Consider the following 18,060-nt stretch of genomic DNA (forward strand, 5'->3'; position numbering starts at 1 on the left):
AAAGAGAAAAAGAAGCAGCTAGTTGAATACTGTTACTTATCTTCCTATCTGCTGAGTCCAAATGCAGTGTGACCTGCTGCTTCATGTGTCTTTCTTATCCTGATGGACTGTCTCCACTCCCTCAAGACCCAAAATAAATCCTTCCTTCCTTCCTTCCTTCCTTCCTTCCTTCCTTCCTTCCTTCCTTCCTTCCTTCCTTCCTGTAATTGCCTTTGTCTTCTCTTTTGTCAGAGCGACAAGGATAGCAGCTGACACGTGGAGTCAATGTTCTGAGTCACTTGGAAGACTTTGTTTTCTGGAGTGACCACTAAGACATTGGCCTATAAAATAGAACTGTTAATTCATCTTACTTTGAGACTGTAAACATTTTATTTGACAATCCCTTTTGTGAACAACATTTGGCATTAAGAAGTAGTCTGCTCTATCACTTTATCATATGACTGGGGAAGTTCAAGCTGTTTTCATTTTGAAAACATGCATAAGACATTCATCCAGAATCCGACAACCCAGAACAGAATCGGACTTCACAGAACCTTGGTGTCTGTGAGGCCATTCAATAGTTTTACTGTGCTTTTCCCATCAATATTCTTCAGCACATTAATAAATAAAATGATTTATGAAAATACCCACAATTTATTTTTTTCCATGTGCAGAGTGTATTATAATAGAGAGATGAAGAGAAAGATAGGGAAAAGAGACAGAGAGAAAGAGAAGAGAGGTATGTGTACATCATGGAGGGAAGGAAAGGAGCAGAAGAGAGAGAAAGATACCCTAATTTCTGATGAAGCCAGTCATTTCAGCTAGCACGAGAGCCTGGTGGGTCTCCTGATACTAAGGTGTCTAAAGGCTCACCTGATCGTACAGCAGGACCAGTGCAAGAGGCCCTGGGCTCACTTGATCCAGTGTAGAGAGTGGGAGGGAAGGAAGCATGCCTCATTTTCCCCTTCTTACTTGATTTATAAGATACTCCACCTTGCCCAGGGTAGAAGTAGAAGTGGGTGTTGAGAGCATCAAGATTTCCACCTGAGCAACAGCAGCTCTGTGAAGAAATATCTCTGCTGACTTAATTGAGTCAGGGTGTAGGTGTGGGGACATCAGGGGTTGTGTGTTAGTGTGGGGGTTGTATCTAAGTTTTGTATGTCTGGTGTTTTTGTTTTTATTCACTAAGTGAATAGAAATTCTTACTGTCTTAATGTAGGACATATTTGCATATTAAAACACAAGTTTACATTGCAGTAGAGATTTAAATCCTAATTGTTTTAAAAAGAAGTGTAGATTAACTATGATAAAGTATATCATCAGTAATGACTCTACTGACAAAATTCAGGTCATTTAGATCTGGTCTCCGGCTGTCAGTAGAATACCCAAGCATATATGGGAGAATGTAAAAGTGAAGATGCAGAATATGCAGTTCCTTTCTTTCTTGCAGCTTCGTTTCTGTAGACCAGGCTGACCTTGAACTCATGACCCTCCTGCCTCATTCACTTGGCCGTATTTGACAATTAACATTGGATACTTTTTAAGTATCCTAGTACTGTGTCAACAAACTAAGTTTCGGTGAGTGTCATACTCCTTATTGGGGATATTTTAAAGAAAGCAAACTGATCTTTTAGTAGAATAGTCTATCAGCAGTAAAGTAGTACACATCTTAGGGACATTTGACTAAACTGACTATATTTATTCCTGACATTTATTTGAGTTACAAGGAGTTTTAGTTAACCCCTATCTTGCCCCTTTTAGTAATCTTCAGGTTAATGAAGAATTGATTAACTTTATATTGTTTTGGTCTACAGTCCCAAGGACAAATTTCTAAAAGGATGAAATAAAACAAAAATTGGTTGACATACAATTAATCATGAGATCTTGCTTCTCATGCACAAGGCTGCCGTGACCTGCACAGCTTTGGAATTGAGCTGCTGGGGGTGACAGGGAATGAAGCAACAACAGACTCACATACAGAAAAGTTGGGATCTGTATTCCACCCACAGCTGGAACACTCTGCTTTACATACAGCTCCACGAGAATGCAGTTCTGCTAATATCCATAGGGGACTCTGTGGGGAGCTGGCTCAGGCTGCAGTCCACCAAAAGGAGGAAGCTATGGTTGATGCTTCCCTCAAGTGACCAGGGAAGGGCCTTATCCTTCTCATGGTCTGAGGCATCGTGGTTGTTAACATGGCACGGCTCATGTCATCAATATACATTCACTCAGGAGTTCATCTGCTTCCCACAAAAGGTCCTGGTACATAATAGAGTATTTTTTAAAGAAATATTTTTAAAGCTGTTTTATTTGTCCCTTTTACCAATCCAATTTTTTATTTAGATATTGTAAGTGTCCCTTTGCAAAGTACTTGTCTAAACAGTTGTTTTAATATTGTGACACTTCCAAATATCATTTTAACATTTTAAAATGTATTTGCACAAATTGTGGAACCTTTAATAAAGGTTTTACAGCTTATCTTTAACAAGTAAAGATGTTGAGTATATCTAAAATATTAAAAGTATAACTTTAACAGTTGTAGAGAAAAATTTATCAGTCCTTCCCACTTTCTATTTTTAAAATCTAACTTCTGTCATTTCTTCTTTTATTACATGTACTTGTGGGGGGGGTGCGCATGCACACAACCATGCATATGTTGGCGCATGAATGTGCCACAGCAAGCACAAAGGTCAGTATGATCGCAGGAGTAATCCTCTCCTCCCACATGTGGGTCACGGGCACCAAGGTCAGGTGTCTGGGCTGGACCACAAGTGCCGGGACTTGCTGAGCCAGCTTCTTGATTCGTCCCATTCTGTTATTTATTGACCAGGCTTCTGATTATTCATTTGTTTTTTATCCTGGGGATGGACCTGAATTTTCCACAAAGGCAAAAATTCTACTACCTAAATATTCCCCGAGCTACCCCAGGTTTCTGGGACTTTAAAAAAAAAAAAAAAATTAGAGATTTTGTATCAGATTAGTATTTAGAGGAGTTTTGGGTTTGTTATCTTCTTAATTACTTTCCTCACTTCTCAGCAAAGTGAAGTTTTGAAAAGATTTATGTTGTGTTTGATTTATTGTGTAGGTTGATGTCTGTGTGTTTCTGTGTGCACATGAGTATGGATGCCTGTGAAATCTAGAAAATGGCATTCGATCACCTGGAGCTGGAATTATAGACAATGCCAGCTGCCTGGCATAGGTCCTATGGACTGAACAGTGGTCCTTTGCAAGAGCATCAAGTGCTCCTAACTGCTGATTACCTCTTCAGTCCCATGCAAGGAGTTCTGTGTATCATCACAAGTCTTACGTGTAGCCTTCATGTACCTATAAAATTATTATTGTAAGACCTGCTCCTGTACTTTGGAACCTAATCCAGTATGCACATTCTGCATGCCAGGCACAAGGAGTGCTTCCTCAAGGCTTGCCCTCTTGCCTGATTCAGACAAGAATAGCCAGCCACCTTTGGACTCTCAGCCTGTCCCTGTCAAGGCTGCCTCTGGGCAAGAGGTCAGATGCCTCAATTGTCACTTTAATTCCTTGAGATCAACAAGTAGAAGGGATTGTTGGTCAGTAGTATCAAAAACTCTCAGTAGAGTACAGCTCTGAGGGCCTACAAATGTTGTATAAGTAGAGGTGATTCCAGTTCAGTTCCTCTTCACATGTGCACAGTGACTCATTCTCCCAGTAATCTTGACAACCAACTCTCACCTCTTAGTCAGCACATTGCTAACAAGTGTCTTAGTCCTTGTCACTATACAAGTACCAACAGTTATTCCAAGGTGCTCTTGTCTCTTAGTGTAGTTGTAGGCTGTTCAACAGTGAGTAGTCTTCTTTCTGTCCCTATACTCCACCATTCCAAGGCAGAGGCCAAAGAATCGTTGGAAGACCAGACTTTGTAAGAGTTTGTGCAACCTAAGTCACCCTCAGCTTAAAATGTAGTTACCCATGCACGTAAATTGCTCTTATTGCCGGGCAGTGGTGGTGCACGCCTTTAATCCCAGCACTCGGGAGGCAGAGCCAGGCAGATCTCTGTGAGTTTGAAGCCAGCCTGGTCTACAGAGCAAGATCCAGGAAAGGCACCAAAGCTGTACAGAGGAACCCTGTCTTGAAAAAATAAAAAACAAAACAAAACAAAAACTGCTCTTATTGTTTAAATATATTTATTTCACATAAAGTTTGCTGATACTTGCATGGCAGGTGTTACATCCAAGTATTCCCCAGCAAGTCTATTATTTCTATAAACTCCTTACTCCCCCACCTTTCTAATATAAGTTTTTCTAATACAAGTTTAGCACAAACTTATCCATTATTTGTGAAGTTTGCATATTTAACACCTGTCTGCCAAGTGGTTCTAAATATATAGATCCCTCCCATCCCCTCAAAAGCACCAGATATTCTGCTGAAACTAGCTCTTCGTTACCGACGTGTCTAATGGATTCATTTAGTGATTTTGGCCTTAGAGTCGCTGTAACTTCTCCTCTCTTCCTATGACTCTTTTCAACCTCTGGTTTATTCACTTATCCAGTGAATCTTGAATACTCCTTTGTTATAGAACATTAACATCAGTCCAAGATTTCTGCCTTCCTCAGCTGGTGAGATGGCCCAACAGGTAAAGGGGCTTACCTTCCTGAGTGATGACTTGAGTTCAGTGCCTAGCACCTGTCTGAATGAGGGGAAGAACTGACTCCTGCAAACTGCCCTCTTTGTGTGCATGTATGTGCATCATGCACACACAGTAAAATTAGTAAATAAGGATAAGATGATTTTGATTTATACCTTCCCAAAACTTATAACCCATGTCAAGTCTTACCTCATAATATATTCTGAATCTATTTTTAAAATATTATTTCATGTCAGAACAATCAAAACAACTTCCTAATTGGTTCACCTAGTCTACTGAGTCTGGCATGTATCCACAAATGAACCTCAATGCAGAGAAGTGCTTTGTTTCATTTTATGTGGTAAAAACTTACCCACTAAAAACCAGTTGTTTGTACTTATTCTTGACTTCTGTAGTGGGTTTTTGTTGTTGTTGTTTTAAGCTTTATTTTTTCATTCATTTGGTTTTTTTTCTCTCTGGCTTCTTGTTGCTGCTTTTGCTCATTCTCTAGCCCCGCCCCCTTCCCTGTTCTTGTTCTTCCTTCCCTCTTTTCTTCCTCACCCGTTCTCCCTTACCCCTCCCTCGTACCTGTCTCCACTTTATACCCACAATTTGTCAGTATTTCCCTACCATCGGCACTCTGGCATGTGCTCGTCTCTACAGCTAGGCTAAATACTTCCACAGTACAACGTTCTAACGTTTACATTTTAAGGAAACTAGTGTGGTTTCTTGTGTGAAATTATTCTCAAATAACTATGTGTGATTTCATGTGCAAAGGGCAATCAGCTAATTGGAAATGTGTTAAAAAGCTAACGTGTCTTCCCTTTTCTTTTTTCAGAGTCAGAAGCTCACCACTTAAACAGTCTCCAGGTTATCAAACAGAGCTAGTTATTCAGTTGGTGTGGGTGGGTGGAGAACCTCCACAACAGATCACCAGCCTGGCACTCAACTCTTCCTATGGACTGTAAGTATGAGGGTTCTTTCTGTGTGGTTTTGTTTGTTGTCTTTTTTCTCAGTCTCTTTGTAGTATATCCTATATAATTTTACATTTAAATATAAAAGTATAAATAACTTGGGCTTTATTGCAGCATCACCTAAAATGTTGCTGAATAAAAATAATTTCAGTATTTTTTTGCTTTATCTGGGACATGGTTTTGTTTTGAATAATTCTTGGAGGTATGTACTGTGATTACTGATATAAAATGGTGGCCAGTGCTCACTGAAGATAAAGTCAGTATATACTCTCTGTGTATTCCTCCAGAAAATAAATATTCTTATATTTCTCTTTAGAAACTCTAACATAAGATTTTATAAACAGATTCTGAATCTCTGAACTGTAACTGTGTCATTTTTTTTCGTGCTTCCAAAGTCAACTTGTAAAAATTTCTAAGAGTATAGCAGCAGTTTTCATAAACTATTCTTCTATACAGTGCTCTATATGCCTTTGGCATATATAAAGAATTTGTTAAAGTTTTATTTTTAGAACCTCAACATCACAGTAAGAAACTGCTTATGTATTGTCTATTACAGAAGTGTTTATGCACAGTCCCTGTACTGTTTATCACAGAAGTGTTTATGCATATCCCCTGTACTGACTATTACAGAAGTGTTTATGCACAGCCCCTGTACTGTTTATCACAGAAGTGTTTATGCACAGCCCCTGTACTGACTATTACAGAAGTGTTTATGCACAGTCCCTGTACTGTTTATCACAATCACTTTCGATGAGATTGTCAACATTGCCCGACAGATGCGACACCGGTCTTTAGCCAGAGAACTTTCTGGGACTATTAAAGAGATCCTGGGTACTGCACAGTCTGTGGGCTGCAATGTGGACGGGCGCCATCCTCATGACATCATTGACGACATCAACAGTGGTGTGGTGGAATGCCCGGCTAGCTCAGTCGGTAGAACATGAGACTCTTAATCTCAGGGTCGTGGGTTCGGGCCCCACGTTGGGCGCCATTTGTAGTTGGAGTTTTTCTGCCTGGCCCAGTCAGGACAAATCTCTCTTACCCACCAGTCCCACAGTTGCTCAGACCCAAACAAGAAAGCACACAGAAACTTACATTGTTTACAAACTGTATGGCTGTGGCAGGCTTCTTGTTATCTACTTTTTCTATCTTAAATTAACCCATTTCTGCTTATCTATACTTTGCCACATGGCTTGTGGCTTACCAGTGTCTTTACATGTTGCTTCTCATGGCGGCGGCTGGTGGTGTCTCTCCCCAGCCTTCTACTTCCCATAATTCTCTTTTCTCTTGTCCCACCTATACTTCCTGCCTGGCCACTGGCCAATCAGAACTTTATTTACACAGAGCGATATCCACAGCACAGAAGTGTTTATGCACAGCCCCTGTACTGACTATTACAGAAGTGTTTATGCACAGTCCCTGTACTGTCTATCACAGAAGTGTTTATGCATATCCCCTGTACTGTCTATCACCGAAGTGCTTATGCACAGCCCCTGTACTATTTATTACAAGTGTTTTTGCACAGCCCCTGTACTGTCTATTACAGAAGTGTTTATGCACAGCCCCTGTGCTGTCTATCACAGAAGTGTTTATGCACATCCCCTGTGCTGTCTATTACAGAAGTGTTTATGCACAGCCCCTGTACTGTCTATCACAGAAGTGTTTATGCACAGCCCCTGTACTGTCTATTACAGAAGTGTTTATGCACAGTCCCTATACTGTCTCTTACAGAAGTGTTTTTGCACAGCCCCTGTACTGTCTACTACAGAAGTGTTTTTGCACAGCCCCTATACTGTCTCTTACAGAAGTATTTATGCAATCCCCTGTGCTGTCTATTATAGAAGTGTTTATGCACAGTCCCTGTACTTTCTATTATAGAGGTATTTATACACAGTATCTGTACTGTCTATTAGAGAAACATTTATGCACAATGCTGTACTTTCTATTACGGACGTATTTATACACAGCCATGTCTTGTTTTCAGTAGCAACTGTAGGGAGACACCTGTCCTTTTGTTCCTGCTAACTCAATATCAACTGCCAATATGCCTTAAGAGTTCTTAGAGTAAGAATCCTTTATACACTAGAGATTAGGCTGTGGTTCCTAAACACTAATGAAGAAAGGATTTTGAACACCTCAAAGGGAGTCTCCCAAGATTCCCAAGACTTATACTTCCTCTTTATTCTTGACAGAGGAATTACCAGAATGTACTCCAACCTATAATTCCATTTTCCTAGGATCAGAAAAATAGATGTAACATCATCTAGTATTTGTATGTGTGTGGGAGAGGGGGAGTATTTCTGATCAAGCTTCAGCTTCTGTGTTAAATATTCTTGTAAATAGTGCTAATGCTTGATTTAATGATATAGATAATATCTACAGAGATATGAATAGTTCCTTGAGAAGGGCTATGTACTCTGTATACCCATGACTAAACTTGTTTTTAGTTTCAGGCAACTGAAGTGAATCCCCAGATCTTCTAACTCCACATATAAGCACACACACGCATGTGCATGCGCGCGCACGCGCACACACACACACACACACACACACACACACACACACACTCTTCACACACTAATAGTAAATAAAATAAATAGGAAAAGAGTTTTCTGAAAGACCCACCATCCTATTTTCTTCAGCTTTATAGTTTACATTTCTTTTAATAACTTCTTTGCACTGAGATACTTATGCTTCCCTGGCCAGGGTGGTTTTTGGCAACTGTAATGGCATCGCAATGGTTGACTACCTCCAGAAGGCAATACTGCTCAACCTCGGCACCATTGAACTGTATGGCTCAAATGATCCTTACCGGAGAGAACCCCGGTCGCCTCGGAAATCGCGACAACCTTCAGGAGGTAAAAAGAAATAAAAACTCCCTGAGCTTTAAAGGCTGCAAATGCTCACATGCATGTGTCCCATGTGTCTGTACATGCTTCACTTAGGCAAACAGCTTGTCTGATTTAAACGGTAAATGTAAACAACCAAAGACTAGCTAGAAATCTGAGTCTTGTTTTGGTTTTGTGTTGCCTTTACGTTTTCTTTTGTTCTTAATGATCTAGGACTGTATTTAATGTCACACGAGAACCAGTATCACACTTCAGCTAAGGCATAACACCAGGAATATATGCCCAGGTTATTATAGAATAGAAATAGATTTCAAAGTTGTACTGTTTGGTCCCTCTAAGCCAATAATTGAGTTTGAACCATTTGATGAAAGTAGTCATTCCCACGTGAAAGTACACATGGAGGTGGTTTACATCCCTGATAATAAACATCACAGGAAGCCTTGATTAAGCACAAGCTCAGGTTCATTTAAAAAAAAAAATTGTAGCATGTTTTGATGTTTGCTAAGTACCTAGTATTAGTAGTAACTGTTTCCATGCTACTGTCTCTTAGAATATACATAGGACACACATATTTCTGGCTAGGGATCCTATACCTCTTGCCTGTATTTTTGCTTCATAATATACAGCAAATAACTTTATATGTATGATATATGGGGTATATTAATGAGACCTCTGGCAATAAGTGAAGTGGGCTCGGTTTCCCTGTGGGCGCTCCTGGTAAACCAAAGATTGGGAGGACCCTATTCAGAGCTTGTTTCACCCATCTGCAGATTTCTGGTGAGCACTGGACCACTGTTTAGGGAGCTGGTGTAAGCATTCTCCTCAGTCCCACAGAATTAAAGTTCTCCTTGATTCAGGGTGGGCAGAGCCGTGTTCTCTAGCACCACAAATATATACTCAAACCTACACACATACATGCATGCACACATATCCCCTATATACACACTTAACATTTTAAAATTCTCTCAGATTCAAGTTGCTCTCAGTACATTATTGGCTAATGATAGCTACCAAGATTGTAACACATAAGAAAACTACACAGAAAATAGATACTATTAGGCCTGTCTATCATTTTGCTTAATGGTTGGAATTTGCTTTTCAGAGTTTGTTTTGCGTTGTTTGTCTGTGAGTGTGATCGCATTGTCATGTATTATCTTCAGCAGAAGTTCTGTTTCAGCCATGGCGTTCTAGCACCTGTCTCCTTTCTTTTCCCCTCCCCACCATTGCTTCCCTGAGGTTTGCTGGGTGTCACTTCTTGCATGTCCGGCCTTTCTAGCTTGTATTGTGAATCAGTGAAAACACTCCGCTCTTCCTTTCTAAGTAAGTCATTTATGTCTTGACAGTTTGGTTCTCTGTAAGATCATTGTTTCCGTTTTCATTTTACTTTCTAACTAAAATACCTTATGTCTAAAAGACTAAAGTCATCATTTAGATTTATCTCATAACAGCTATTTAAACAAGATGTCCCAACCCAACTTCCCTAAGAAGCAAAGAAAGAAATATGTATGAAAAAAATATTAAAACATTTTCATGACAGAAAAATTCGGACTTTACAAACTTGTATAAATCTTACTAGTCTTGAAATCAGAATTCCCCTTCATACTTTAGAAGGTTTACATTAAATTGGTAATAATTGAATATCCAAACTTATCTAAGGATAAGACAAGTTTTATTTTACAATTAAATTTTTTTCTTAAATTTTACTGCATCCTACTTTATTACATAGCTAGTCCTGTAATATCATTAATATTATTATTTGCTTCATTTTATATTGACAACATAGATGGTTAGCATATGAGTATTATTTCAAGTTTTTATTAGGTTAAAATATTTCACATTGTAATTTTGCCTCACTTTATTATTATTTAAGGTTTCTTAAATAAAAATAAATAATAGTGTGGGACTGGGAGTGTACATCTCTGGTAGAGAGACTGCTTCATGGAAGGAAGGAAAGGAGGGTTAATTGTTTTATAAATGTTTCCAGGAATCTTATTTTGTGTGTCTGATTGCAAAAAAAAAGTCTTAAATATTTTTCATATAAAATTAACTGTATAATTGGTATTAAAATTCTCTAATTGTATTGATATAAAAAGAATATTCTTAGCCAAATGTTGGGGTGCATGCATACAATTCTAGGATGTGGGAAGTGGAAACAAAAGGATCTCTTCAAGCTCAAGGCTGGCCTGCTGAAACCCTGTCTTATCATTCAGAGCAGGGTAGTGAGCTCAAGGGTGTGTGCTATGGCACCTAGCTCTCTCTCCTTCCCCTTCTCTCCCCCCTCCCTCCTTTTATCTATCTATCTATCTATCTATCTATCTATCTATCTATCTATCTATCTATCTCATAGTATGCACTTGATCTGTAGCACAAGTACCATGACACTGTTCTTCATCCTTTGTTTGTTTGTTTGTTTTTGTTTTTGAGAAGGGTTTCTCTGTGTAAATTTGTGCCTTTCCTGAAACTTACTTTGTAGCCCAGGCTGGCCTTGAACTCACAGAGATCCTCCTGCCTCTGCCTCCCAAGTGCTGGGATTAAAGGTGCGCGCCACCACCACCAGGCTCTTCAACCTTTTTTAATAGGTCAGTTTGAATGGAGAATTTTATTTACTACCAACAGATAGATTCTAGGGTCACTTATGAATTTGTTTAATAAGAAAAAATATTATCATATGAAGTTTAAAATGTTAACTCTGTTATTACATTACAGTTGAATTATTACTTGAAATATGGATTGAGGCTTCATAAGGAACATTGTAAAACTGTCACAGGGATTCTAGACCCTAGGGGATGCCCAAACCCATTGCAGACCCTCTGTGTATTATTTTCTTGTCTATATACATTCCTGTGATAATGTTCAATTAGAGTGAGACACAGTAAGATTATCACCAGTAACCAATACTAAAATAAACAATGAATGTTTCTATATTAACGTAAGTGTGTAGGTCTCTGTCCTTCAGAATGTCGTACTGCCGTGCAATTCTCCTCCCAGTGTGCCTCCCTCAGGCATGGCACTCTGAGCAGTTTATGGCTTCTGTAGGGACACCAGCATCTGGACTTTGTGAGCTACTTGATCATAAGCCCTACAACACGGTGACTATTCAGTCAACAAGCAGAATTGGTCCTCTGTGACTAGTGGGCAGGTAGATACGGATGGAGTGATGATGCCTCTGGGCAGTGAGATTTCAGCACACTACCCAGTGAGGTGCCTAATTTAAGAATATTTCTAGAATTTACCAATAAATATTTCAGAGCAGGTTAATAGTGAGTGATTGAAATCATAGGTAGTGAAATTGTAAGAAGAGGTGTGCGTGCGTGCGTGCGTGTGTGCGTGCGTGCATGCTTGTGTGTGTGTGTGTGTGTGTGTGTGTACACATGCATGCCTGCTTGGGTTTCTATCCTAGTGCATTTAGTTAGGGTCCTTGCATGAAAATGAGTAGGGAAGGTTATACTTGAACAAGTTCCGCTTCCCAGTTGCTAAACCAGTGAGGAATATGGTCCCGTCTCCCTCAGCAACCATTAACTGTCTGTAACTCTGAAAGAGTACTGAGGCTCAGAATTCCCTTTCCACACCTGTGGTGGAATGTTGATTGGCCAGTTATGTGGAATCTGTATGAGAAACTACCACCGCCATTGACTCATGGCTGCAGCAGCAATGTCGTGTTCAACAACAGAGTTCACAGCACTCACTTCCAACCTCCAGCTCCATGTTCCTTCTGCCCTCTCTTCTGCAGTGTCCCTAAGCCTTGGGGGAGTTGGTGCAGATGTCCTGTTCAGGGCTGAGCACTCAAGTCACATATGCTCAACATTATGACTAATTATGAGTCTCTCCCTTAACAGTCAAAAAAAACCACTGCAAAAGAAGTTTCTCCAAAGAGGCAGAGAACAATGATCTATGAGTATAAATGTTAACTGTCTAGAAGGCAGTTTGACACTGTATCAGGTTAGCAAAACAACAGTAGATTGCACACACACACACACACACACACACACACACACACACACACACACACACATACAGACATATACACTCACATACGGACACACACTCACACATAGAAACATGCACAGACACACACACACACACACACACACACACACACACACACACACACACACACGTCCCATCACTTCCCCTGGCATGGGGTTTTTATTACTTTTACAGTGCAATGAATTTTCTCCTGTGGGTAGGCCTCAGTCTAATCAGAAAGTGGTTGATAAGGGTCACCCCAAAACAGTCTTGCCAGTGTTTCATATCATGCCTGACAGGTCAGCACTGTAGCCCATAGGGTTGACAGCTAGCTGTGTGAGATTCTTGGTGACTTTCCCCAGACGCCTTCAAAGCACTTTCCAGTGCTATGACTGCTAGTCAGCATGGAGGAAGCTCAGTTCTAGCTTGGTTTCTGTGCAGCCAAAGCATGTGTTGTATTCAGCAGAAAGGTCTTATCCTTCAGCTATGGCAGACATCACAGAGGAGCAGCAGTAACCGGCACTGTTTGTTGGCCCCTGCTGCCTTCCAGACCAAGATCTCCTAGGGAAGCATCCCACCGATGATGCTGGCATCTTTCTTTGTTTAGTAGTCTGGCTTTGGGAGCAGCATTACCCAGCTCCATGGGGTAGCTCTGTTTACATCCTTTATTATTATCATTAGCATTATTATTATTGGTTTATGGTGTAGTAGATTTCCACATGGCTTTTTCAGACATTCTTCATTTTAGTTAATCCTCTCCCTTTACCTCCTTATAAAATACTTTGCAATATTTTTTAATTATAATTTTGGCCAACTTATAGTATGTAATTTATGTAATTTATGTAATTAATACCTATCTTGAGAGAAGTCTTTGTTAAGAGGTTTTAAAATGTGACATTACAGTTTTTAAGAGGGATACTATATAGAATAGGTAATTGTAATATTTAAAATACTACAAATTTAAGAGATACAAAATATTTTCATAATTATTTAAGAATATTTAAGTGATGTGTCCAAGACATACTTAAGGAAAACCACTTAGAAATTTGAGCTGAGGACTCTTGTGCTATAAAAATTACCAAGCTTAAATGTTTCTTCTCCCTTGGGTAAGTCAATGGAGCATATCATGTGTCATCTCTGGTGATGTATAGATCTTGGGTCATGTCTGATAACCTTCAAGAATAGCAAATCCCTTCATTAAGAAATTCTGTTTCTAAATTTTCTTGTTCAATGGACTACAGACACATTACCTGGAGATATTTTGTTACCAGAATGTTGCCATCCCGAGCCTCATTATTGCCATATCTGTTAATCTGTCCTTTTGTGGTTAGTAGTGAAATAGACCCTGTGAGTAGCAGACGAGCTTGTATGAATGGGCGTGGTCTCATTTGCTCCTGTTGTCTTCCAGCGGGCCTGTGTGATATTACTGAAGGAACTGTCGTCACAGAAGATCGCTGCAAGTCTCCAACTTCCGGTAATCTGGGTTTTATTTAATTAACAATTATGATTAAAAAAAAAAAAACCTAAGATGGCATATTGCTATATCTCTTTATAAACACTTATAAGTACATATGAGAAACATAGATGTCTTAAAGTCACATCTGTTTCAGTAAAGGACAAGAAGAAATGTAGGCACATGCTGATTAAAAGTCCATAGCTCGTGTCTGTTCAGGCTTGTATGATCGCTCAGTTAGCTTTCTTACAGTTGACTCTGTTGAATGTATTTCCTACTTACTGTTGAATCACTGCTTTAGTTACCTCAGATCTGTGCTTCTACATACCCCTGCAATGTTTAGGAGAATGCAGTAGAATCGGTGAAAAGGTGAGTTTTTAGTTGAAAATTTAGCTTTTTGGTAATTATTAAATAATATCCACTCTAATGCTATGACAGATTTTTTTCCCCTTTTTTGCTCAATGATTGGGATCAAGCCCAGGACCTTGCACATACTAGGCAAGCCTCTGCCAATAAATGACACCTCCAGCCCCAAATGTTGTTAAAAATCTTGATACCTGTAGTCTGAAGAAATGGACTCTTAGGAAAGTTTTGGCCTATTTACATTTGTTTTTCATTTTGATTGAGGTCATTTCTAGTGTATTTATGGACTTATCAAAGCAGCTCTTTTTTATTTACAGGGTCTTTATATGGCCCATGTGTATATTAGTATTTCACAGCAACATTATTTTTAGTACATTTGAGTGTCCTTAGAAATAAAATTTTGAGCTTGTCCATATATGAGATTGTAGCTTTGCTAGTTTTTAGTAAATTTAACTTCATTATTTTAATTAAATGTATTATTTTCTACCTAGGAATCTTCCTTAGCTTTTCTCCTAGAAAGGTATTTCTTGGCATAAGAAACACCATGTCTGGGTTTCTGTCTTTCACTGGCCGTTCCACGATATTGAAAGAGTTATAAGATGGATGTTTCTGTTTCCACTTTATTACCCCTGAGCTGATAAAATGTCTTGTGTTTTCTTTTTACAATTTTTTTTTTTATGATTTTTGTACAAATTGATCATTTCATTTTGCAAAATTGAAGAGTGGACAAGGGAGTTGGTCCATGGGTAAAGTGCTTGCCTTTGAGATGTGAGTTTGTCCCTCAGAGCCCACACAGAAGAGCCCAGCACAGTGATGTGTTTTTGTGATCTCAGCACTGAGGAAGGGAAGACAAGTGGAGCCCGGAGGCTTGCTGGCCACATAACCGTGCCTGTGCAGCAAGTTCCAGGACAAGAGCCTCTGCTTCAGAACACAAGGGGGACAGCACCTGAGGGGTGACACCCAGGGTTGATCTTTGGCCTCCACGTGTATGCACATGCACACACACACACACACACACACACACACACACACACACACACACAGGTATTTTGTTCTGTAAGCCTCCTATTTCAGTTTGCCCATTAAACTCCTAAAACATAGAGCCACAGAAGCTGCACTGCTCCCTACCCATCAGTAAAGCTATAGATGACAGGAAGGAGTTACTTTCCCTCTTGTAGGGCTGACATCTTTCTAATTTTGGAGTTAGAATTGTAGTGTGTTTTCATTGTGCCTTCCAAGTACATGCAGTTTATTTCTGCTCTTCCCACCTTCCCGGAAGACCAGTCAATATAGTTGTCAGTGTATTAAGGACCTGAGCACAGTGGGTGTTTTGAACATGGAGCATACCACCCTTAAATTGCTAATATGTTTAGTTACATTCGGCCCAAATAAATTAGCATCTCTTTCCACACTAGGCCAAACTTTCAAATGGCAAGGGGAGGAAGCACTTAATAGTCACACACAATTTTAGATAAATGCAAAAGAATAGGTAAAGATAAGTATATAAATATAGAAAGTAGATACATTTGTAATCTAAATCCCACGCCGGAGATCCTCAAAGGACAGGAAACTCGAAGGTGGTTCAACATTTTAAACTTATTTTGCTCATTCCTTCATATGCAAACACAGTATGATTTTAACACTGATGAGAAGTCACCTGTTTTTATTGCTTCTAAGAGTTCTATCAGTTTGAAATGCAGAGTTAACCTCAAGAAGACCGGTGATAAGACATGAATTCTTGACCTCAAGTATAAAACCTGCAGTGTATCCAGATTAGCCTTTGCTTATGCTCAGATGATAGAATTCTGAGGAATCAAGTCTGTTCTTACTCATCAAGGAAAAGTATTAAAAAGGCCAAACTTCCCAGGCAGTGACCGCCGCTAAGCACGCTGGGGGTGTCAGTGTGCAGAGCTGAGCTCCCTGAAGGAGGAGCTGGAAGGCCCTTGTCCAGCCCCTCTGCTCACTGTTCTTTTGCAGCTTGGGTGTGTTTTTCTGTTATGACCATTACTAGTATTCTTTGTGGTCTTGGCCTGATTATCTTACTCTTCATATTTATAATTGCATTGACCTTATCCATTTTTACTTCCTAATTGAGAAGTAAAGGAAAGATTTATTATCATTCAGTTCTCTTTCTAGCAAATTAAAGGCCAATGATAAAAAATGGATTAAATTAATTTGAGGTGACTCAAAAAAGTCACAGTTTTCTTTTTCTTAATTTATTTGCTTTTGTTACTTTGAGAACAGGCTTGGCTAACCTGGAACTCGCTATACAAACTAGGTTGGGCCCTGCTTCCTATGTGCTGGGATTAAAAGTGACCACACCCAGCTTTTTTTTAAATTGTTTTCAATAGCATGAAAATTACAAAAATACTTGTCTAAATTACTTACAATCAGATAGGGTATAAATAAATAAAATTGTTAAATGGCACATAATAAATTATTAAAAACAATACTTAATATTTTAAAAGTTAGTGTTTTTAGGAGAGAAAAATATATATAAAAGTGAATTGAAAGTTAAAATGAGTCTTTTATAAGTACTGAGAAAAGATCAGTATTTTAAAAGTGTGAGTGCCCATGTGCTTTCTGCCAAAACTGATGCATTCATTGACCAAAACTTATGCATACAATGGAGAAAACTGAGAATCTTTTAAATCCTGTAACCAAAATAGCCGCTGTTCAGCTAATTATTACAAAAGCTCTTTTCAGAACATGTGTCAAAACATGTTAGAGAGTTTCCCTTCCTATTTATTTTAAAATAAACCAGTGGTCTGTCTGAAGCTGACATCACTGCTGCATGTTGGGTACCTTAGGAGCAAGTAGAGTGCTGACTGCAGAGACCATTATTTCAGGGAACTGTGACCATTTCACCCATCACTTTAGAAACGATGCAGTATTTTTGTAATGCATCTGTTTATATTTATATAGACATATAAAATGCTACAATCATTTTAGGAATATGCTAGACTATTTTAAACTGGAGATTCATACATAGCATGATATAAATGATGGCTTTTGGTGTTTATATGTGGCCTGGAGAAAATAAGAAGTTGTAGATATTTTATTTGTTTGTTAAATTACGGTAATCTGGTAGATTTATTCAAATAAACTTTGTAACTTGTTATATGTGATCATAGAAATTACAACAACCAATAGTAAGCATTTTCAACTACATTGCCTGTTTATGTTTAGAAAACACCAAACATTTTTCTAATATTAATATAATGGAAATACTAGCCAGCTATTACTCTGATATGAAATATATAAAATAAAGCTATTATTAATATACATTTACCATAAACTTATGCAGCCATTTGGTACCAGAAGTGACAATATTTTAAAATATGAAGTTCCTATGGCCTTTATAGTCTTTAAATGTGTTGTATTTGTATGAAAAACAGCTATCTCATTTCGGCTCTGGAACTATTATTAAGATCAGTGATGGTTTTGTGATAGTTCTATATAAGATTTGGGAGAATCTATGGATGCTATTAACCAAAATAACATGGGTTATTCAGAGAGTAGTGTTTGCAAACCTCTGTAGGTGTGATTGGATTCTGCTTTTCTTGATGAGAATGTCTCCCTGGCCATAGTAAAGAAAGATGACTTTTCAGAAAGTCAAGTTCAAGGTTTTGAGTTTCTAGCTAATTCACTAAGGTTTATTATTTTTACCGGGAGTCTTTTAAGCATAAAAAGCAAAACATTTTATTTACTCTCAGTTCTTTTATATATATATTTTTTTTTCTAGCAGAAAAGCTTCCTTCATTTAGCTAATATGAACTAGTGACATCTACATGAATTACATACCATGGATCACAAATGGGGTGTAAAATAGACATTTGTTTCAGTGAGGGAAGGTCATCTCTGTATAAATTTAAA

The 18,060-nt window shown here is 38.7% G+C and overlaps 1 protein-coding gene across 1 annotated transcript in view; it reads left to right on the top strand.

The window, feature by feature from the left end:
* Window positions 1-18,060, top strand: part of Stxbp5 (syntaxin binding protein 5) — a 133,540-nt gene that overhangs the window by 89,179 nt on the left and 26,301 nt on the right. The window contains 3 exon segments of the mRNA XM_036169293.1: window positions 5,418-5,543; window positions 8,260-8,411; window positions 13,777-13,842. Coding sequence (XP_036025186.1) covers window positions 5,418-5,543; window positions 8,260-8,411; window positions 13,777-13,842 — 344 coding nt within the window.

This window comes from Onychomys torridus, chromosome 19, assembly GCF_903995425.1.
Source record: "Onychomys torridus chromosome 19, mOncTor1.1, whole genome shotgun sequence".
Lineage (NCBI taxonomy): Eukaryota > Metazoa > Chordata > Mammalia > Rodentia > Cricetidae > Onychomys > Onychomys torridus.